This window comes from Schizophyllum commune (genome assembly GCF_000143185.2).
Source record: "Schizophyllum commune H4-8 unplaced genomic scaffold SCHCOscaffold_1, whole genome shotgun sequence".
NCBI classification, from domain to species: Eukaryota; Fungi; Basidiomycota; class Agaricomycetes; order Agaricales; family Schizophyllaceae; genus Schizophyllum; species Schizophyllum commune.
The window spans coordinates 1842931-1862522 of record NW_026089538.1 but is presented as its reverse complement, the minus strand read 5'-3'; the positions used below and the strand labels follow the sequence as shown (position 1 = coordinate 1862522).

At 57.3% G+C, this 19592-nt stretch overlaps 10 protein-coding genes across 10 annotated transcripts; 5 read left to right on the top strand and 5 right to left on the bottom strand.

Moving 5' to 3' along the window:
• Positions 1–291: 291 nt before the first annotated feature.
• Positions 292–2040, top strand: SCHCODRAFT_02524870 (glycosyltransferase family 58 protein). The gene is made up of 6 exons (XM_003035142.2): positions 292–454; positions 506–605; positions 653–955; positions 1002–1414; positions 1470–1605; positions 1658–2040. The coding sequence occupies exons 1-6, from the start codon at positions 316–318 to the stop codon at positions 1821–1823; spliced, it is 1257 nt and encodes a 418-aa protein (XP_003035188.1). The 5' UTR covers positions 292–315; the 3' UTR covers positions 1824–2040.
• On the bottom strand, positions 1955–4069 carry SCHCODRAFT_02485970 (MFS general substrate transporter; the record flags this gene model as incomplete). The annotated part of the gene is made up of 10 exons (XM_050342851.1): positions 1955–2277; positions 2347–2615; positions 2663–2763; positions 2821–3088; positions 3148–3381; positions 3432–3557; positions 3615–3672; positions 3723–3744; positions 3797–3821; positions 3870–4069. 10 exons carry the CDS (start codon positions 4067–4069, stop codon positions 1955–1957), a joined length of 1626 nt encoding a protein of 541 aa, XP_050202853.1.
• Positions 4070–4657: 588 nt separating this feature from the next.
• Positions 4658–7056, top strand: SCHCODRAFT_02606133 (uncharacterized protein). Its single transcript, XM_003035143.2, has 4 exons — positions 4658–6115; positions 6167–6483; positions 6533–6582; positions 6633–7056. The coding sequence occupies exons 1-4, from the start codon at positions 4668–4670 to the stop codon at positions 6948–6950; spliced, it is 2133 nt and encodes a 710-aa protein (XP_003035189.2). The 5' UTR covers positions 4658–4667; the 3' UTR covers positions 6951–7056.
• Positions 7057–7166: 110 nt separating this feature from the next.
• Positions 7167–9038, top strand: SCHCODRAFT_02606130 (argininosuccinate lyase). The gene is made up of 8 exons (XM_003035144.2): positions 7167–7265; positions 7329–7503; positions 7562–7813; positions 7868–8214; positions 8267–8351; positions 8398–8541; positions 8591–8671; positions 8721–9038. The coding sequence occupies exons 1-8, from the start codon at positions 7201–7203 to the stop codon at positions 8964–8966; spliced, it is 1395 nt and encodes a 464-aa protein (XP_003035190.1). The 5' UTR covers positions 7167–7200; the 3' UTR covers positions 8967–9038.
• A 334-nt stretch (positions 9039–9372) lies between these two features.
• On the top strand, positions 9373–11085 carry SCHCODRAFT_02606126 (t-SNARE). Its single transcript, XM_003035145.2, has 8 exons — positions 9373–9406; positions 9458–9492; positions 9548–9692; positions 9742–10084; positions 10134–10210; positions 10260–10379; positions 10427–10512; positions 10563–11085. Exons 1-8 carry the CDS (start codon positions 9377–9379, stop codon positions 10741–10743), a joined length of 1017 nt encoding a protein of 338 aa, XP_003035191.1. The 5' UTR covers positions 9373–9376; the 3' UTR covers positions 10744–11085.
• SCHCODRAFT_02020575 (uncharacterized protein) lies at positions 10847–12286 on the top strand. Its single transcript, XM_003035146.2, has 3 exons — positions 10847–11344; positions 11402–11747; positions 11798–12286. The coding sequence occupies exons 1-3, from the start codon at positions 11201–11203 to the stop codon at positions 11932–11934; spliced, it is 627 nt and encodes a 208-aa protein (XP_003035192.1). The 5' UTR covers positions 10847–11200; the 3' UTR covers positions 11935–12286.
• Positions 11659–15026, bottom strand: SCHCODRAFT_02606121 (uncharacterized protein). The gene is made up of 5 exons (XM_050344200.1): positions 14376–15026; positions 12336–14325; positions 12161–12283; positions 11801–12110; positions 11659–11750 (listed from the first exon to the last, which is right to left on the bottom strand). Exons 1-4 carry the CDS (start codon positions 14956–14958, stop codon positions 12071–12073), a joined length of 2736 nt encoding a protein of 911 aa, XP_050202852.1. The 5' UTR covers positions 14959–15026; the 3' UTR covers positions 11659–11750; positions 11801–12070.
• A 116-nt stretch (positions 15027–15142) lies between these two features.
• SCHCODRAFT_02606113 (uncharacterized protein) lies at positions 15143–17206 on the bottom strand. The gene is made up of 9 exons (XM_003035961.2): positions 17141–17206; positions 17028–17081; positions 16858–16897; positions 16765–16807; positions 16535–16652; positions 16205–16454; positions 15494–16154; positions 15334–15444; positions 15143–15283 (listed from the first exon to the last, which is right to left on the bottom strand). The coding sequence occupies exons 3-9, from the start codon at positions 16871–16873 to the stop codon at positions 15241–15243; spliced, it is 1242 nt and encodes a 413-aa protein (XP_003036007.1). The 5' UTR covers positions 16874–16897; positions 17028–17081; positions 17141–17206; the 3' UTR covers positions 15143–15240.
• Positions 16819–17677, bottom strand: SCHCODRAFT_02020495 (uncharacterized protein). Its single transcript, XM_050341546.1, has one exon. The coding sequence runs from the start codon at positions 17509–17511 to the stop codon at positions 17062–17064; it is 450 nt and encodes a 149-aa protein (XP_050202851.1). The 5' UTR covers positions 17512–17677; the 3' UTR covers positions 16819–17061.
• Positions 17458–18350, bottom strand: SCHCODRAFT_02606109 (uncharacterized protein). The gene is made up of 3 exons (XM_003035962.2): positions 18257–18350; positions 18047–18200; positions 17458–17990 (listed from the first exon to the last, which is right to left on the bottom strand). The coding sequence occupies exons 2-3, from the start codon at positions 18158–18160 to the stop codon at positions 17868–17870; spliced, it is 237 nt and encodes a 78-aa protein (XP_003036008.1). The 5' UTR covers positions 18161–18200; positions 18257–18350; the 3' UTR covers positions 17458–17867.
• Positions 18351–19592: the final 1242 nt, after the last annotated feature.

Sequence of the window (19592 nt, the reverse complement as noted above, 5' to 3'; positions counted from 1 at the left end):
CTGCTTGGAGTAGCATCGACAAAGCTGCTATAAGGAACATGTCCTTCCAGGAGCAGCCGGAAAAGCCGTAAACCACACGACCACTTCCATCTCGTGCGAGACGCCAGTTCTCGACACGATATTCAGTGTAACCGTGTGCTTCAATGACGATGAGTTCCGGGTTTGTCAAGGGAAGGGGACATGAGACGCGATACATCCAGCGTCCGTCGCGAACATGGAAGAGTCCGAACACGGGGTCAAAGCGTCGTATACGAACCCGCTTTAGGAAGGTTTTATTCGGGGACACGTGTCGGTGCGTGTCTGCTTCCCACCATCATGTCGACTGGGCTACTCAGTCGTGGCCTTGACCTGGTCAAGGGTCTGCTGTTTGACAGACGCTACTTTGCTGTCCTTGCTTTTCTTGCTCTTCTCGGCGATGCTGTCCTTACCCAGCTTATTATACGCTTCGTTCCTTGTACGTCCGTATACGAACAATTAACGTGCATTGTTCATGGTTTATGTATAGACACCGAGATTGACTGGGACACCTACATGAGGCAGGTCAAGATATACATCGAAGGGGAGCGAGACTACACCAAAATCAGTGGACCTACCGGCCCTCTTGTGTATGCTAGTCACCAATGTTGGCGACATTCGCTGACCATCAAGTCAGATACCCTGCCGGCCATGTATATATGCATGAGTGGCTTTACTCGGTTACAGATGCTGGCCGAAACATGTTCCTTGCTCAGCAACTATACGGCTTGCTGTATGTGGTGTCGCAGAGCCTAACCTGTGCCATATACTACCGCGCTGGAGCACCCAATTGGCTTGTCGTGTTGCTTCCTCTGAGCAAGCGCTTGCACTCGATATACGTGCTGCGCCTGTTCAACGACTGTTGGGCCGTTGTAGCCGCGCAAGCAGCCATTTTGGCGTATCAGTACAATGCCGACCTACTGGGTACCATACTCTTGAGGTAAGCTCCCAACTTGAGTTATGTACCATAGGTTGACATAGCCTAGCGTTGGAATTACCGTCAAGATGTCTATCGTGCTCTACGTACCTGGCCTTCTCGTGCTGCTTTTCAAACGACGCGGCTTGCTGTCCACCCTCGGGCACCTTGTCGTGGCAGCCGTCGTACAAATTTCTCTCGGTCTACCGTTCCTCAAGGAGTACCCTAGAGAATACCTCAGCTCGGCCTTCGATCTATCCCGCGTCTTCCTCTACAAATGGACGGTCAACTGGCGCTTCGTGTCCGAAGAGACTTTCCTTAGCCCGCTCTATGCAAAGGCGCTGCTCGTCGGACACGTCTCGGCCCTAGTTGCGTTCGGTATCTCCCGCTGGTGTCGCGCAGACGGTGGTTTACTTCGTGTCCTCGAGAGAGGCTTCCGACGCCCAAGCCTTCCCGCTGCTATTTCGCCTGTTGATGCAAGACGTATGTCTCCACACAAGTGTTCACTCGACCGCTTATGCTGACTGAGAACTGGTAGAAACGGCCCTCCTCCTCTTCACCTCAAACCTCATCGGAATCACCTTCGCGCGATCGCTTCACTACCAGTTTTACTCTTGGTATGCTCAGCAGATACCCTTCCTGGCGTGGATAGTTCGGCTTCCGCTTCCGCTCAAGTAGGCTGGCTCTTTTGAGAGGCGTCGTACGCACCTAACTTACATTCTTCAGATTCGCTATTCCCCTCGCCATCGAATATGCGTGGAACGTATTCCCATCCACGGTCGCATCGTCGGCAATACTGCTCGGCGCGCACCTGTGCTTGCTGCTTGGCATCTGGTCTTGCGCGGACGACAGTGCACCGCTTGCTCAGAAGGGAGCTACACATACACAGTGATTGTTGCTATTGTACAGGATGGAGGTCGTAGACTGCAGGGGACGAGAACTCTTCCGCCCCACGCCCCTAATATACATACCGGAAGCTATACCAAGCATTAGCGTCAACAACGTGATAGCACAACTCGAAACTCACTTCAAGTTCTCGAAATCCGTCAAATCCGCGAAGGCCGTGGCATTGATGTCCACATTCGCCCCACGCGCCCCGTCGACCTCCTCCGTCATCTCCACGACAGCCTTGGACTCCGCGATCGTCTTCGCTACCTTCGACTCCGTGTTCTCGGCGACCTCCTCGGCGGTCGTCTTGGCTTGCAGCCTGTCACGCCGCCGGTTCTCGGCTATGAAATAGAGGCGGAAGACGATGAAGATGAGGACTTCGAGGCAGTTGCAGACGAGCATGGAGCCGATGCCGAGGCGGTACTCTGGCGCGTCCTGCGAACGGTAGAAGAAAGGGCCTGAAAGTGACTCCAGTCAGTCGAGCACAGACAAAGCATCTTAAGGTGAAGTATCGGCGTAAACCGCACCTCCGATATTCCCCACACACGCCCCCAACCAGATCATCGCGCTCGCGATTTGTTTTTTCGTCTGCCCGGCGACATTGCTCGTGATCAGGCTGACGCCGAGCACGAAGGACGCCTGATACGAGCCCGTGAGGTAGTAGCAGATGAGGCGGCCAACGTTCGCGTTCTGGGGGGCGAGAAGGAAGCCAAGCGTTCCGCCGATGGTGGGGAGCATGAAGAGCATGCAGACGAGCGTGCGGCTGTTCTTGGGTAGCCGGTCGTTGAGGTAGGCACTGCAGAACGGTCAGACATGGCATGCGAAGACGGGGAACGAACGCACCCAAGACCGATATAGATGCAAACAAGCGCGCCTTGGGGGATACCTAGCAGCGACGTCTCGAGGACATCGAACCCAAGGCCGTTCAGGATCAGAGTGCTGAACTGCAATGTCGATTATCCAATGAGGCCGCACGAAGCACGAACAATGCGAAAACCCACGTTGCTAATGCCGCCATTTGGAATGTTCCCCACGACGCCGAGGAAGAAGAAGAGGTATGTCTTCGGATCCTTGAGGAAGGCCTCCTTCGCCTGGTACCACTTGAATTGCTTGTTATCGATGCCTGTCTGGTTCTTGCGCAAGCGTGCGACCGCCATTAGGCGCTCCTCCCTGGTTAGCCACTGCGAGGTGACGGGCGAGTCAGGCAGGACGAAGTAGATGACGATGCCCCAGGCGCAGCAGAGCGCGCCGACAATGAGGAATTCGTATCTGAGGGAAAGACGTTCGTGAGTAAGCCCGCGATCATCGAAGGAAGCCAGAGCACGTACCTCCAGCTAGCGAGCCGGCCCTTGATATGACCGATACCATACCCCAGCATCCCACCCCCAGCGACTCCAAGACCATTCGCTGCGTACCACGTCGATATACGAGAAGGCTGCTCTGCGCGCGTGTAACTCGATACCGTGATCAGCATGAACGCTGGATCCGCGATAGCCTCCGCTGCCCCAGATAGTATGCGCAGGGCTGCTAGGCCAGCGAAGTTCGTCACCCCGGCTTGCGCCCTATCCAATGTTAGCTACCTCGGAGGATTGAGAAGTTGGTATAAGCGTACATGAGCAAGGCGCCCCAGAGGAAGATATTGATAGCTAGGTACTTTGCGGGTGGCGACTTGAGCATGAGCATATTCGTGGGCAGGGCCCAGATAAGCCAACCAAAGTAGAAGATGGAAGAGAGCCAGCTATAAGGACATCGGGTTAGCGCAATGGTGCGCTGAATGTCCAAGCTGGACACATACCTGTACTCCGTTCCCTCAAGGTGAAGGTCGTCCTTGATGCCGAAGATGGCTGCGTACGCTGCATTCATAGTCAGTTTCTGCTATTACCACGGAACAGAAGGCACGCACACAGCGTTGTTTTGTCGATGTACTGTGCAGACATGTCAGCTTTACCTGCTATTGCGGATGTGGGAACACCTTACGTAGAAGGCATAGCAGACAGCTAGACTGATGGAGAATTAGCGAGAGGACAACCATGAGCTGATGAACACGCACACAGGAAGGATGGTGTAGTCAATCTTCCTCCTCAGCTTCTTCTCCTGCTCCTCGCTAATCGCGTCGTCAGTGCCATACTTCTCCAGCGCCTCCGCGTAGAAGTCATCAAGAGGCTCCCTGTTCCACAAGCGAGCTCGGGACCAAGGCTTGCCAATGAGAACGTCGTCGGAAAGGGTCTGTCGGATCTTGGGAGGGTCCATCGTGGGGCCTGTGCGGACGTCGACGCGACTTGACAAAAACACTCCCTCGCGATTCGCGGGGTACATATAGACGCGCCCAAGGTTAGCACGTCCCGGACCGGGACGCACCTTCGGCTCCCGCGGGTGGCGCTGGGTGATAAAGTATTCTGCACTGTTGGAAGGTCAGCTGAACAGGGTGATGCTGTCATGAGTTCTGAATTGGCGCGAAGCGGGTTGTGAGCGCCCTCGCGTGATGAGCGGCCCTGCAGGATTGCTCAGAAATACAAGGGGGATATTTGATTCATGAGCCTGTGGCGAGGGGGATGTCTAGGACGGGCGTGTTCCGGGGTCGTCGAGCAGCAAATAGGCCGTATCTATATCCTTCGAATCCGAATGGTCAGCCATCTTGTTGCTCTGTAATTAGCCGCATATCACACGAATACAGTGAAATTACTTCAAGTAATAAATGTTTGAGTAGTTATACAGCAAGACTCGCTTGCCGTTCCAACAGTGGCACGCAAGTTGAACTGTGACATGAGCGTTGCGGAGGAAAGCCGCCGGCAGCTGCCGCACGAGTTGATTGCTCGCGTGCCACGGCATTTGCCGACCCTGATTCATCATGACCACCACCACCTCGTCCAGTTTGCCCGCCTGGCCATCCGAAAATGCTAGGAAGTCGCTCACTCCTTCGCAGCATGCGACTCTGTACCAGAATGTACTGGCTGCGCTAAGCCACATCCTGGCTCTACCTCATGACAAGCGGGAAGCCGACTCGGTCAATCGGTTCATCTCTTCCTATGCCAAGGATGCCGCACTGCAGGTTCTCGAAGGCCTTGTGTGGAACAAGAATACGTCGCAGGACAACGTACAGAAGGCTGTGCGCAAAAAAGTACTTGCTCTTGCGGAGAGCTATAGCGCTACGCATGGCATCGATGCACAAACTTTGCTGGATCTTGCAGTGGCATACGGGACGAATCCCGGCAAGATCTCTTCCATCATCGCAGCCTCTATTCATTCTGATACTGCCTTACTATCTTCCTTCCGATCCGAAGTTGCTCCTGCCATCGTTTCTCTCCTCACTCCAGCATCAGGGCTGTATGGATTGAGGAAGATGACGCACTGTCTGCTTTGCCTCCTGCGAGCGTCTCCACCAGAGGTCCAGCGCTGCTTCTCGCAGTCGAAAGAACTGCTTGTGGCCGTCGCAACGGTCTACAATCAGATCCTTCCCTCACTCGCGCAAAACTACGGCGGTCTATCAACCATCCAAAGCGCTGCGGACCGCGAGGTGGACGAATGGGAGCGAATATGGCTGGAGACGAAGGTCGCTCTTGTCGACGTTTTCCACATCCTTGTGTCACGGATGCTGGAGGATTTGTCAACGGCGAAGGGTCAGGCTTTGGGCTTCGAGGCCGACCGCGCCTTCGATATCGTCTTCAGCGTGGTCGAAGTCCCGCTCGCTTCCGCGCCCACATCCTCTCTGCCTGCGACACCATTCCTCAACCGGACGATTTTGGCGGACTACCAGCAAACATACGACCTCAAAAGGGCGCTGGCAAAGTCTATGCAGCATGCCGCGGAACGCGATGCGAGACTAGATCTGCTGGAGTCGAGCCTGCAGTCGCTCGACGGCGAAAGCAAGAAGGATCCTGGTGTACTGAAGATCCTCCTGCGATCTTCTGGGATACCCTTCGGGATTGACAACCTCGGCAAGGGCTCGCGCGACAAGGGCAAAGGTCGCGCGCAGGAGGCGCCGCCTACTGTTGCACAACCTGTCGATCCCGACCTAGACTTGAAGGTCGCGCAGGTGCTGGATATCTTCCCAGATCATGCGCCAGAATACGTGCGCGCGCTCCTTACGCACGAGTCCTTTCCCTACAAGGGCGATCCGGAAAAGCTCATCATGGCGCTCCTCGACGGAACGGCGCCCTCGGAGGACCAGCTGGAGGCCACTGCCGCGCCCCAGCCTATGTCCCGCCCTCCGGAGGTCCAGACTGTCGTTCAAGAGCGACGGAATGCGTTCGACGACAAGGTCATGAATACGGCTCAGCTGCGCGTGGGCAAAAAGAAGTACGTGTCCCTTACACTGCTTGTACGCCAGCCCGCTGACAAATACGTCAGCGACGATGTCCTCCGAGACCGCGAATTCATCAGTCAGATGAAGGCGGACATCCTCAGGCGTGCTGAAGCCATGGATCTGGAGGACGAAGAGGAGGAAGACGTTGAGAAGGCGGCGGATGCCTTCGAGGACGATCTCGAGGGCCTGAACCAAGTCAAGGTCGCCGGAGACGGAGAGGAGACGGACGAAGAAGAAGACGCGGCGCCGCCGACGCCGGACACCATACTGGAGCTCGCGTACATCAAGAACCCGAAACTGTTCGAGAGGGACGGGCAGACGCGTCGCAGCAAGGAAAGGGCGGAGCTGAAGTCGAAAACAGGTGAGCAAGTGTTTAGTGAGATATAGCGCCCATCTAATTTGGCATCCAGGATTGGACGACGAGCAAATCGAGGGATGGAGGATTATGCTAGAGCGCAACGTAGCTTCTCCAATTTTTGCGCAATGCATATCACTTACCACCACTCATAGCCCAAGAAGGACAAGATCCTCGCTAAGCACGAGCTTACGCCCAACCAGAACCGGTTGCCTCCTGCTGCCGAAGCATCCGGCTCAGGTCAGGGTGATTCGCAAAGAGGCAGAGGGAGAGGAGGAGGCGGGGGAGGAGGAGGCAGAGGAGGTCGTGGCAAAGGCCGCGGTCGTGGAGGAGGTGGAGGTGGAGGAGGCGGGTCGACGAGCAGCGATCCAAACACTGCTCGCGACCGCGCCTGGAAGAACAAGAACAAGTCCAGCCGGGCAACTCGGGGGCACGATAAAAAGATGGCACGGATGGCTGGGCCTCCTCAATGAGTCCACGGAGCGCAGTTACCTCTTCTTCTACACCTTGCTTGATTTGTGAAGCTCCTAATATTCTTAGTAGCACTCTGAATGCTCAGCTCTGGTCTCCTCCCCCGCCCGCCTGGCCCTTATGGTCGCACGTGACGTGTTCGACTTCAATTAAGCGGATCGGTCGGACCGGTCCTTTTGCAATTGATGCTTGATCGCCCACAAGTCATCTCGGACTTTGCAGAATCTCCCATCTCTCCGCGCATTCTCGACGATGGCCGACCAACCGACAAAGCAGAAGCTATGGGGAGGACGCTTCACGGGGAAGACTGACCCCCTGTACGCATCTTATACATTTGTGAACGAGTAGCAAAAAAGCCTGACTGCAATCGACCCTTTAAGCATGCACGAGTTCAACCAGTCGCTCAAGTACGACAAGCGCATGTGGGATGCGGACATCCGCGGGTCTATCGCATATGCGAAGTCGCTCTGCCGTGCGGGACTGCTCACGAAGCAGGAGGAGACTGCGATCCTCGGCGGTCTGAACTCGGTGGCGAAAGAGTGGACGGAGGGGACGGTACGTCTTAACGATTGCAGGGGTAGGTACTAGAGCTAATAAGATTTCCTATAATCAGTTCAAGATCCAGGCCGATGATGAAGACATTCACACTGCCAACGAGCGTCGGTTGACCGAGATCATCGGCGCGCTGGGCGGGAAGCTGCACACAGGCCGCTCGCGGAACGACCAGGTGGCCACCGATATGCGGATATGGCTACTTGGGGAGGTCAAGACGATCGAGGAAAGCTTGAAGGCTCTCCTGCGCGTCATGGTCGAGCGCGCGGATAAGGAGATAGACATCCTGATGCCCGGGTACACGCATTTGCAGGTGCGCGCCTTTGTCTGATCTGGGCGATGGTTATATCAACCCACCCATCCTCAGCGCGGCCAACCCGTGCGCTGGTCACATCTCCTGCTCTCGCACGCGTGGTCCTTCCAGGCCGATCTCGAGCGGTTGAAGGAGATGGTGCCCCGCATCTCTGTCCTGCCTCTCGGCTGTGGCGCGCTCGGCGGGAACCCCTTCAGCATCGATCGCGATTTCCTCGCGAAGGAGCTCGGCTTCCAGTCCGTCGCAGAGAACAGCATGTGGGGCGTCGGGGACCGCGACTTCATCGTCGAGTTCTTGATGTGGTCGAGCTTGACCATGACGCACATGAGCCGTCTGGCGGAGGACCTTATTATCTACTCGACTGCGGAATTCGGCTTCGTCACCCTGAGCGATGCGTACAGGTGAGTTCAGGCCGATCTCTACAGCTTCTTGGTTGCTGAAACGTTATGCTAGCACTGGCTCCAGTATCATGCCACAAAAGAAGAACCCGGACTCCCTCGAGTTGTTGAGGGGCAAGTCTGGCCGCCTCTTTGGCAATGTAAGTCCTAGCGAATGGGCGGAAGACGTATGCTCAAGCGTCATAGATGGCTGGCTTTATGATGACGCTCAAGGGCATGCCGTCGACGTACAACAAAGATTTGCAGGAAGATAAGGAGCCGTTGTTCGACTCTGTCGACAACGTATCGGCATCTCTCCGGATTGCTGAGGGTGTCATCGCCACTATGAATGCAAGTACAGTTATGCACCTCTATACCTGGTGTACTGACCTGATCCTAGGTGCACGGCGACAAAATGCTTGCGGCGCTGTCGATGGATGTATTGGCCACTGATCTTGCTAACTACCTTGTGCTGAAGGGGGTAAGTTTGCCTTGAGTCAACACATGGCTGCGCGGCTGACGGTCTACAGATCCCCTTCCGCGAAACGCACCACATCTCCGGACGCGCCGTCGCTCTGGCGGAAGCCCGAAAATGCCAGCTCAACGATTTGACGTTACAAGATTACCAGACGCTGCACCCGAACTTCACGGAGGACGTTCGGGATATTTTCGACTTCGAGGCGAGCGTCGAGCGACGGAATGCCATCGGTGGACCGAGCCGTGTCACCATGGCTCGCCAGATTGAGAAGCTTCGCTCGTATATCGCGAGGGATTAGGCGAATTTCTTGATGGATGTAAAACTGCTGCTGTATCTATACCTGTGCCAATATACTGTAGATCTTTCCCTCGGGGTGCCAGCGAGGTGCCTGTAAGGAGGAGGCTCGGAGGTCGCCCACGGTTCAGTTGTGGCGAGCTGTGGGAGGGGGCGGTGTAAGCGCAGCACATGGCGATGTTCGAAATGGGTGGGCACGTGCTTACGTAACGGTAGCAATCCGGTGCTCATTTGACCTCGAGCATTGCACTCGCTCTCATCTGAAGCGCCCAGGTCAGGCTTTACGGGCACGGTTTCCTGCAAGTCCTGCTATAATTCAAGAGCCCACGGCGGTTCCCTCGCTCCCAATTCTCCCGGTTCACGTCGCAGCCCACATCCCGCTCCCCGGTAACCGCATCCCCCACCGAATACACCATGGCAAGAGACAGACTCGCAGCTATGCGGGTGCGCGCGTATCCTCTACCACACCTGTAATGTCACTCAACTCCTCCCCAGGCCCAGCAGCAGGGCGGCGCATACAACACTAGCAAGTACGTGGTCGTACCACATTTTACTGCCCGCACAGCGACTTATCCCGCGTTTCAGCAACTCGTATCCCTCCCAAGCAGCCGGAGGCTACGGTGGCGGCGCTGGCGGCGGCGGAGGCTACGGCCAGGGCGGGGGTTACGAGATGGCAGAGGTCAACGCCCCCAGCGCTGGCGGTGGTGACATGTCCGCATTCTACACCGAGGTGTGTCGGCATCCCCATCTCTCGCACGCAGGCGCTAATCTCTTCGCAGATCTCCTCTATCCAGGACAGCCTGCGCCAGTTCAACGAGAATGTCGCGCGTATCGGCGAGCTGCACTCGCGGTCACTCAACAACATGGACGACGTCGCGGCGCAGCGCAATGCCTCGCAGCTCGACGACATGATTGAGGAGACGAGCGCGCTGAGCGCGACGTTGAAGCGTCGCATCAAGTCCCTTGAAAAACAGGGCGGCGCGGGGCGCGACGGTCAGATTCGCAAGCAGCAGACCGCCCTTGTGAAGTCCAAGTTCGTCGAGGCCATCCAAAACTACCAGACCGTCGAGCAGCAGTACCGCACAAAGTACAAGCAGCGCATGGAACGCCAATTCAAGATTGGTGCGTACTGCCTCTTTCGACGCCGAACGGACACTGACTCCATCCTTAGTCAAGCCTGATGCCTCACCCGAGGAAGTGCGCGCCGTCGTGAACGACGAGCAGGGCGGCCAGATCTTCAGCCAAGCTGTAAGCATCTGTGTGTCAGCTGTCCTTCATTATCTGACACCAGCACCAGCTCATGAACTCGAGCCGGTACGGCGAGTCACGCGCAGCATACCGTGAAGTTCAGGAACGGCATGAAGACATCAAGCGTATCGAGCGGACGCTTGCCGAGCTGGCACAATTGTTCAATGATGTATGCGCGCCTTCTGACGTGCTCCGCTCTTTGCTGACATTGTGCAGATGAGCGTCTTGGTTGAGCAACAAGACGAGACTATCAACACCATTGAGACGCAGGCTGCCGCCGTAGAGCAGGATACAGAAGCCGGGTATGTACTATCCTTCGGCTTTCTATTCACTTACTGATCGTCTTCCTCAGTCTTGGCTACACGGAGAAGGCAGTGAAGTCCGCCCGCGCCGCCCGCAAAAAGCGTTGGATTTGCTTCTTCATCACTCTCATTGTCCTCGCCGTTATCGGTATCGTCGTTGGCGTTGTTGTCAGCAACAACATCAAGTCCAACAACGGCGGCGGCGGAAGCAGTAACAACAACGGCCAATAAGCGCGGTGCTCCCCCTCCGTATAGACATTATCTATCCTCTGGCGACGACCCCCTTCATGACATCCAGCTGCGGCTCCCTCTCCCGCGTGTGCAGGCTGCATATACCTCTCCCTGCCACAGTATTACCCCTCACATTCGTTTTTATGTGGTCATCCGTCCGCCCTCTCATTCCCCGCTTTGCTGGTAGTACATAGCTCTCGGACCTTCCGCGCAAGAGTTACTCTACTAGTGCTTCTACTGGATTGGCTCTCATCTATCTGTTTATATCATTCCAACGTTTCTCTTGGTATCTGTTGGTCGCTAATACTATGAGGGCGTATGTACGTGCCTCCGTTAGCATGATCACTGCCTGGGTGGAATGCGATTTGGGAGGAGCCACTTGCGCTCGGCAACCGCCGTCGGTGGTTGCAATGAACCATGATGAGTGCAATTATAGGTTGCCTTTCCCCGCATCCCAATGTCGTCCAGCGAGAGCGATCCTTTGCTCCCCATCGAGAGGCCGAGTGAAGAGCAAGAAGATTGCTCATCGATTGCAATATGGCGCGAACGGGTGGGCGCTGCACTCGAGGCTCGTGCGCTACACTTGACGGTCATCTTCCTGGTGCGCAGTATTCACGTTCCCCCCTCTACATGACCAAGCTACAATCGACCTTCTCAGATCGTCGTTGACGCCGCCTGCTCTCTCGCCGATCTCTCCTACACCCTCCTCACGCCCGGCTGCACACCACCAGAAGAGGGCGCGCCCCTCTGGCTCGACGTCCTCTCCCACATCTCCTTCGTCATCACCACCCTCTTCCTCGTCGAAATTCCGCTCTCCCTCTGGGCCTTCGGCTGGAGCTACTACAACCCGTTCGGGGACTACACGCACGCTGCGTTCCACTTCTTCGATGCGGTGATCATCACGGTCACCTTCGTGCTGGAGGCCATCCTGCGGGGGAAGGAACAGGAGCTTGCGGCGCTGCTGATCTTCCTGCGGTTGTGGAGGCTGGTGAAACTGGTCGGAGGTGAGCAAACTCGAACACTTGGGTGCGAGTGCATCACTGACGAGCTGAAGGTGTCGCTGTGGGCGCAGGAGAGGTTGATGAGCCAGACCAGAAGGCACTCGACGAGGCGAAGCAAGAGCTGCAAGCCTTAAGACAAGAGAATGCCTCTCTGAGGCAACGATTATCGTCATATGAATCGACCGAGTAAGGCGCTCGAGACGGTCACTCAGGACTAAACGGATCGGTATATGCTCTGAGCAAACAGCGTTGCTTCATCCTAAAGCAACCTATGTAACATGATTTATGCGCGCAGAGGAACAGATGCTACTCATGTAACGAGATAGTCAGATCCGCGGCTCGTGTACTACGACGTCAAGAACCGTTCTGAAGAGACCGGTCAGCTCGGGGTCCAGCAAGCCTGACGAGGAACACACCTGAGGTTCACTTTTGCGCCTGTCTCCGCATCAGTGAGCGTCAGAGCATCGATGCAGTGTACGCCAGCGGACACCGCCATGAAGTCCATCCGTACACTTTGACATGTCGATGGGAGGAGCGGCCTGCGATTATCTCATGAGTCCTTTATCTCACAAAGTAGCTTAGCTCACTCACCCAACCCGCACCCGATTGTCCAGTGGCAGCACGCCCACATCCGTCGCCTCACGCCTCTTTCTCCTGCCCGTCCTATCGAAGAATGGGCAACTCACATCGAACCGCCTCACTGCATCCCCGCGATTGAAGATGAAGATGTCCAGCGTGAAGCTATCCAGCGGATATATCACCGGCACCTTTGCATTGCCCGCTGGCCGCAAAAGCCCAACAGAAACCACAACCGCCCCAAGGTCAGACGTATCCTGCTGCAATATGGGTGTTCCAGGCGTCGCGAACGCCCCAGTAACCACAGGTCCTGGTGTACGAGGACTGTCAGGCAAGCCACGTTCGCGACGTATCTCGACGCTCGGTGCAAGGCCAGTCGCCGCCTGTGCAGACGAGTATGTCGTCGCAGTTGGTGTCCTCGGGAACGGGACGCCGTCTGGTGCGAAGGGAGGATAGGCTGGTGTCGGTGGTACGGGCGGGCCTGCGTCCGGTGGATTGGTATCCGAGCTTGCGTTGGACATGATGGATGCGCGCTTTTGCGCCTGGGCAAAGTACGAGCTGCCAGATCCGCCAGGTAGGGGTGAGCCTCCTGGCATAGGTGAGGGTGGTAGGTCAAAGGTTGTCGGCGTCAAGGGAATCTGGGCTGACACGGCGACGGAGGGATGCACATGTCGCGGAGTGCCCGGTGGTAATGGTGGTACAGGCGGAGGCGGTGTGCTGCTCAGCATTGATGCTCTGAAGCCAAGACTTGACAATGGCCGCCGCCCGCCCAGTATTGAGGGCATAGTATGCCTCTTCGGACCAGGTACGCTCGGTGGAGAGAACGAGGGATTATGTATGTGAGGTGTCGATTGTCGCTTGTTCGTGAGCATGCCTGGCGAAGCACCCGGGAACGGTGAAGCGGGCTCAGGCAGCACACTAGTGTTGATCGCCGAGTTGCGTCGACTTCGAGGCGGCTGCGGCGTGTTGGGTGCTGGCGTACGAACATCAGGTTCAGGTAGGCGATTGGGGTGCACGGTAAGGTCGAGAAGACAATTCCATTTTGAGGAGAACGTCTTGGTTGGGTAGGTGGTATCAGCGTCTGGCGACAAGATATATGGTTTGCCATGTATGTTGATGGACACTGCGCGTGTGAGGCCTCCCATCGAACTGCGCCGGTCTGCTCCTGCAAGTGGTGCATCGTCGTCGAAGGGGCTGCGCAAAAAGGACACCGCATAGATGAGGTTCCACTGCTCATTCTCGCCAACCTTGACCGGGAACATCTCGCCGCGCTCGCCTTCGGGCTTGAAGAAGTCGTCGCCCCAGCCAACAAGTGCCGCCGTCGCATCCGCCTGACCGTCAAGAGAGCCGGACGCCGAAGAGATCTTGACATCGACCTTCTCCACTGCGAAGCCTACACCCCTTCCAGCTTCTCCAGAGTTTTCCACTTCGATGCATAGCACCACCGTGCGTTCGTCGTTCCCGGCTGCAAGCTGGTCGTCGCCATCGTCTCCGGCGTTTTCCTCCGCACCTGGCAGCACCATCGCGGGTACAAACATGGTGCGCATACGAACACGGAACCCGCTGACAGCATTGAGCGTGCGTCGGTATGACTTGCGCAAGGTCGGTACAGAGGCGCGCGTAGCAGCAAGTGGTGACGGCAGAGCAGATGATGGACTGGAGGGAGGTTGGGGTAGTCCAAACAACGACTGCCTTGACTGTCGACCCAGGCGCGTAGAGGGCAGGACCAAGTCAGACGCGTCGGCGAACGCAGGATCCGCCATCAAGCCCTCGAGGAGGTTCGCCTCCTTGAGCCCGTTGACGCCATCGACTTCTGGTATTGCAGGTTGCGTGCCATTCGCAGTGACGGGAGTAACAGGCGCCGTACTCGCAGGCGTCACCGCGAGCTTGGACTTGATGTACACGGAAAGGGGATTCCTCGCCTGAGCGGTGATCGCGCGGTCGCGCAGCGTCGCCGACGCGGTGAGGCAGAGTAAGGGGTCCGGGTAGCTCAACCTTAGGTATGCTGAGAGAATGCGTTAGTCCCCTATCGACCACAGCATAGAACGCACTGACATACTGTGAGCGAGACGCGGTATAGTGCCAGCCAGACGTTCTCATCAGCCGCCCATAGCAGCGCGAACGTGTCGTCCTCCGCTTGCCCCCATATCGTCGAGAATACCACCGTCCCCTCCGCACGCAAGTACCGTTTATCCTGATCGGGCGCAGACGGCGTCGGGTTCGGCGTCGCAGGCGGGAAGATGGATGGATGGTGGCTCGCCCTCCGCGGCGGCGGCATGAGCGACGTCCCCCGCGGAGAGACCATGTCCTGGTAATTGGGATTCGGCGGCGGCGCAGGCTGCACGGGAATGGGGTTGATGTACGCCGCCTCGAGCGCGATCTGGATGTGCGAGAGGAATGCGAGGAGCTCTGCTGGCGGGTGCTCTGGGTCGGGAGGGGAGTCTGGGGTGGGGTGCTCGACGCGCACGGTGACGAACGCGTCGAGTTTCTCGTCGAAGAACGCCCTGTCGCGGTCGGTGCCTGGGGATTTGAGTCTCGCTAGCCATTCCTCTGGAGGGTCTGTAGGAGGGAACTCGATCGAGGAGTCGGGGACGGCGACGCCGAGGACGCTTCCGGTGAACAACTGTTCGAGCGTCATATCATATCAGGACGTGCCGGAGTGAGGGTATATCGGATGAAGATGGGAAGTGACAGTGACGGTCGAAGTCAAGCACGTATGCGATACAAAGCTTGCCATTTCAGGCATCTCGTCCGCCTGCGCCGCAACGCGGCCAGCCCGTCTACTCGATTGAGCTCTTAGAATTCGAAACTATTCATCCCTGAGGTAGGCGAAATTCCGTCCGTGAGCAGAGACGCGTGTTGTTGCTCTAAGTACATGTTATGATTACATCTACAAGGTTCCTTCTGCCCTTCCATCCATCTACTTCGTGCGCACAACCGTGTCCACAGCCTTCGCGAAATATCTTGAGCAAGGGTCAATAGACATCCCTATAGCTCTGGACACGATACTCACTGGATATTGTGCGAATTCAAGCCGGCCATGGAGATACGACCATTTGAGGTCAGGTATACGTGGTACTCCTCGATGAGCGCCTTGCACTGCTCCGGAGACAGACCAGTGAAGCTGAAAGCTCGTTAGTATCGTGTCAATTCAGACAGCTAGGCCCACGTACCTAAACATGCCGATCTGGTTGATGATATGGTCCCAGTTGCCCGGCGTCTTCAGCTCCTGCGTCAACAACCGGTGCAGCTCATGCCGCATGTCAATAATCCTCCCCGCCATCGTCTTGATATCCTGCTTCCACTGCGCAAACAGCTCTGGCTGCCCCAAGATCATCGCCACCAACCGCGCGCCGTACGCCGGCGGGTTGCTGATCTCGCTGCGCTGCAGCACCGCCAGCTGGCTCTTCACCCGCGCCGCCGCATCCGCACTCTTCGCCACGATGTGCAGCGCACCGACACGCTCGCCGTACAGGCCCGCGTTCTTTGCGAAGCTCTGGCAGACAAGCAGCGGGATGCCCTCGGCGGCGAAGTGCCGCACCGCCCAAGCGTCCGCGTCGAGGTCGCCGGAGGCGAAGCCCTGGTACGCGCAGTCGAAAAAGGCGTAGTGCGCGCGCTCCTTCATGACGCGCGCGATCGTCTGCCACTGCTCGTGCGTGGGGTCAACACCGGTGGGGTTGTGTGCGCAGGCGTGGAGGAGGATGACGGATTTGGGCGGCGCGTTCTGCACGGCACCAAGGAAGCCGTCGAAGTCAAGGCCGATGGTCTTCGGGTCGTAGTACGGGTATGTCACTGGCTCGATGCCAACATTGCGGAATATGTTGAAGTGGTTGACTAGGCGGGCGTTAGTAACATGGAGCGGAGGGAGATACAACCAGACGTACCCCACGTCGGCTGGCTGATGAACGCCTTTTTCTCTCCGTTAAACTTATAGAAGCGCGAGAGGAAGAGCGCGGCAAGATGGTTGGAGCCCGTGCCAGAGATACACTGCACCGTAGAGAGACGCTTCTCCCTCACAACAGGGGAGTCCGCGCCGAAGAGCAGCTTGCCCGAGAGATCGCAGAACTCTGGCAGGCCAGTGATCGGCAGGTATTCGTGATCAACAGAGTCATCGTTCAACAACAGTTCATTTGCCTATGAGCGAGTCAGTATGATGCTGAGAGCAGAGTGATGGTGTAATATGAGGAATGAGGGGAATATGCGCTGGCACGCACCTTCTTGATGACGGGGAGGACCCAGGGCTTGCTGTTGTCATCGCGGTATGCGCCGACACCGAGGTTGACCTTCTGAGGGAAGGTATCCGCCTTGAAGTCCGCGCTGAGCTTGAAGATACTGCATGCATAACGATATGCAACGGAGAACCGAGTAAAGAGCCAAGTGGACGAGCGAATGACATGCCGACGATCAGTCAGCCGTTCCCCCGTCACGTACAAGGGCGACGTACACATCCAGAGGTGCAAGTGCCACGTCGTCAAACGACTCTGCAGCTGCAGAGTCCGTCAGTGCACATCCAGACCCATCGCGCGTCGCTACGCACCGACAGTGTTGGACATCTTGGAACGTAGGTGGTCGGCGACCTGTGACAAACGCGCCTTGGCCATTGGGGAAGGAGTGCGATGTAGAGACAGAAGTAACAATCAAGAAGAAGGGGGCAGGCGGCGCAAGCAGTCAGCGCGGCGTCAAGCAGGAGAGCAGCTCACGACGCACAGGCGACGATGGTGAGATATATAAACGCGGGGAATCACAGTGACACTGGGGTTCCTAGATAGCACGTGTTAATCTTCGATACGTCCCCGCCGCCTGCGATAACGAGCACCCACCTCAAAAATGCCTCGAGGACGTTGCCAGCAGACGAGAGGAGGAGGAGAGGTGTGTTGCGGGGGTGGGGAACAATCCGATTATGACTTGGCGAGCACTTATATTTCCGGACCGCCCGCCGCTGACCCGCCACGCGCACGTTTTGTTCCGTGCAAGGATACGTAGGGATACGTCCCCCACGCGACCAATCTCCGCCGGAATGCCGCCGAAGAGCCGCATCGCCCTGGCACCGTCGCACACCCGCGCCACAGCGGCGAAGGGTCCCCAATCGCGCGCGTCGCCGTGGCCAGCCACCAGGTCGGAGTTCAGGCTTCTCACATCCTGGGCAATCGCAGCGATAGATAAAATATACACATTCAACCATTAAGCGCATAGCATCTATGGTACGTAGAGACCGGTGACATTATAGATAGGGTGGAGGGGAGTGCGTCCGTACGTGACAAGACCAGCAGTAAACGACAATCGCAAGATGGCACGCAGCGCAGTGGTATGGGTGGGCGCGCGGGCGGGAAAGTGGGGGGCAGGGGAGGGCAAGACATGTATGGAGACCGAGTCATATAGCGTCGTGAAAAACGTAACGGAGGTAGGTGCCCAGGCCCGCGCGCGCGAGTAGGGGATATAGTGGCGTACGTGTGTAGACGAGGTGAAGGGTGGGTAGAGGGGGCGAGAGGGTGGTCGAAGGGCGCAGGGGCGTGCAGGGCACGAGGTGCGCACGCAGCGACCGCCGCTCTACGCTGTGGCCATCTTGGATGCGACCGTCCGCTCACTCTCCAGCTTCGCCTTGTTCCGGTCGAATGCCTGCTGCCGGCAGCTCTCGAGCTGATTGCAGGCGTGGTGCTCAGGCAAGCGGTGCTAGGGCCATCCGTCAGCATGCTGCTTTGATCACAACAGCAACAATAACCACTCACCGAACCACAGAAGTGGGCATTGCAGTGGGGGCATGAGCCAATCATACGGAGGGCAGCCTGGTTGCAGTGGTCCGGGGAACCGATAGCGTACTGGCAACGCTTCTTGGCAGGCATGGTGTATGGAAGCGGCGAGAGTTGTGAGAGGGCGGAGAAGCTAGGGGGAATAGAGTCAGCAAGCGGTATCGACAAGGGGGCAGGTGAACGACGCACCTGGTATGTCGTGTGCCGGTGAGGGCGAGGTGTGTTCGAAGGGGGAGGGGGTGTAGGCCAAAGAGTGAACGGTATTTATATTCCCCTGCTGGGCTTACGCGTCGCCTGCCACGTGACATTCTGATCGTCGGGCTCCACGGTGCGGGGCGGTGCGGGACCTTCCTACTGCCATCCTTCACGCGCGCTGCCGCTGCCTGTATGCGCTTAGAGAGCAGCTGTTTATTCAGCCGCTAACTTGAGCAAGGCGATGCCAGCGTTACTCAGCGTTGCTCAACATTCAGGACGATGCTAGAAGACTGCAGAGGCCTCTTCACGGCCTCCCCTTACCCCAGCTGTCAGTCTTGGAATGGATATCGGGGGCAATTCGCTGTGGCGACGGCACGCTCTATCGACGGCGAGACCGCGCGACTCAGAGGGTTCCGATCAAACAAAACAGGCGCACGCCGATAGCGAGGCGCCGTCTGGGGCTCGGTCATCGCAGCCGAAGGCCCGCGCCCGCGGTCGCAGACCGTCGATGTGCTATCCGCCAAATCAGACAGCGCGGAATACCAGCAGTGCCCCCCTGGTGTCTCTCGCAACCATCTACATCCCGCCCAATCGTGTTCGCAGCCACGCTACCGCTGGGTCAGCTGTCGTCAGTAGCCTGCTTGCCGCCGCCATCGCTGTCGACGCCACAATGGCTATTCTTCCCGATTGGTCAAGCCCGAGTCTGGCGGGGTGCGTGCCGACGCGCCCGAAGCTTTGCTGCGTATACCTCGGAACGTCTATGCTGCTGCCCTCATGGTCTTTCTCGCTTCGCTTGCGCATCGGTGAAGGCTTTGTGCCAATCTTTGTCTACGAGAGACGGCTTCCCAGGTAAATTGGATTGCTGATAGCCTGCAAGCCGCCAGTCAGTGCATGTTCATGCACGATACGACCGACATCCAGCGGACATCGCTATCGATGCCAGCGAAACGTCCAGCGCTGCGACTACCGCCTTTCATTGAGTGGCCGTTTTATGGGTTTGTGGCTTCCGCCATCCGTCTGGAATATGGTACGTCGTGTAGCCCATGCGCTTGCGCGAACCGAATGACCCTTGAGTGTCTCCACTCCGCGCGGCCCCAGGCGATGCTTGTGAGTAAAAGGTGCGGGAGGGTCATGTCCGTGGAGTGCAGGTGTGGCTGCATTGTATTGCGATGGTCCTGGAATATGTAGTTTGGACGTACGCGCTCTCAGTACCACAAGCGAAATGGGACGGCGAAGGACTACTCTCCCCTTTGAGACAGATGCTACTCGCTACGCTGGCGTTCGCTGAATGGCACTAATGTCCGTGGTTGACCCGTCCCATCCTAGCGGA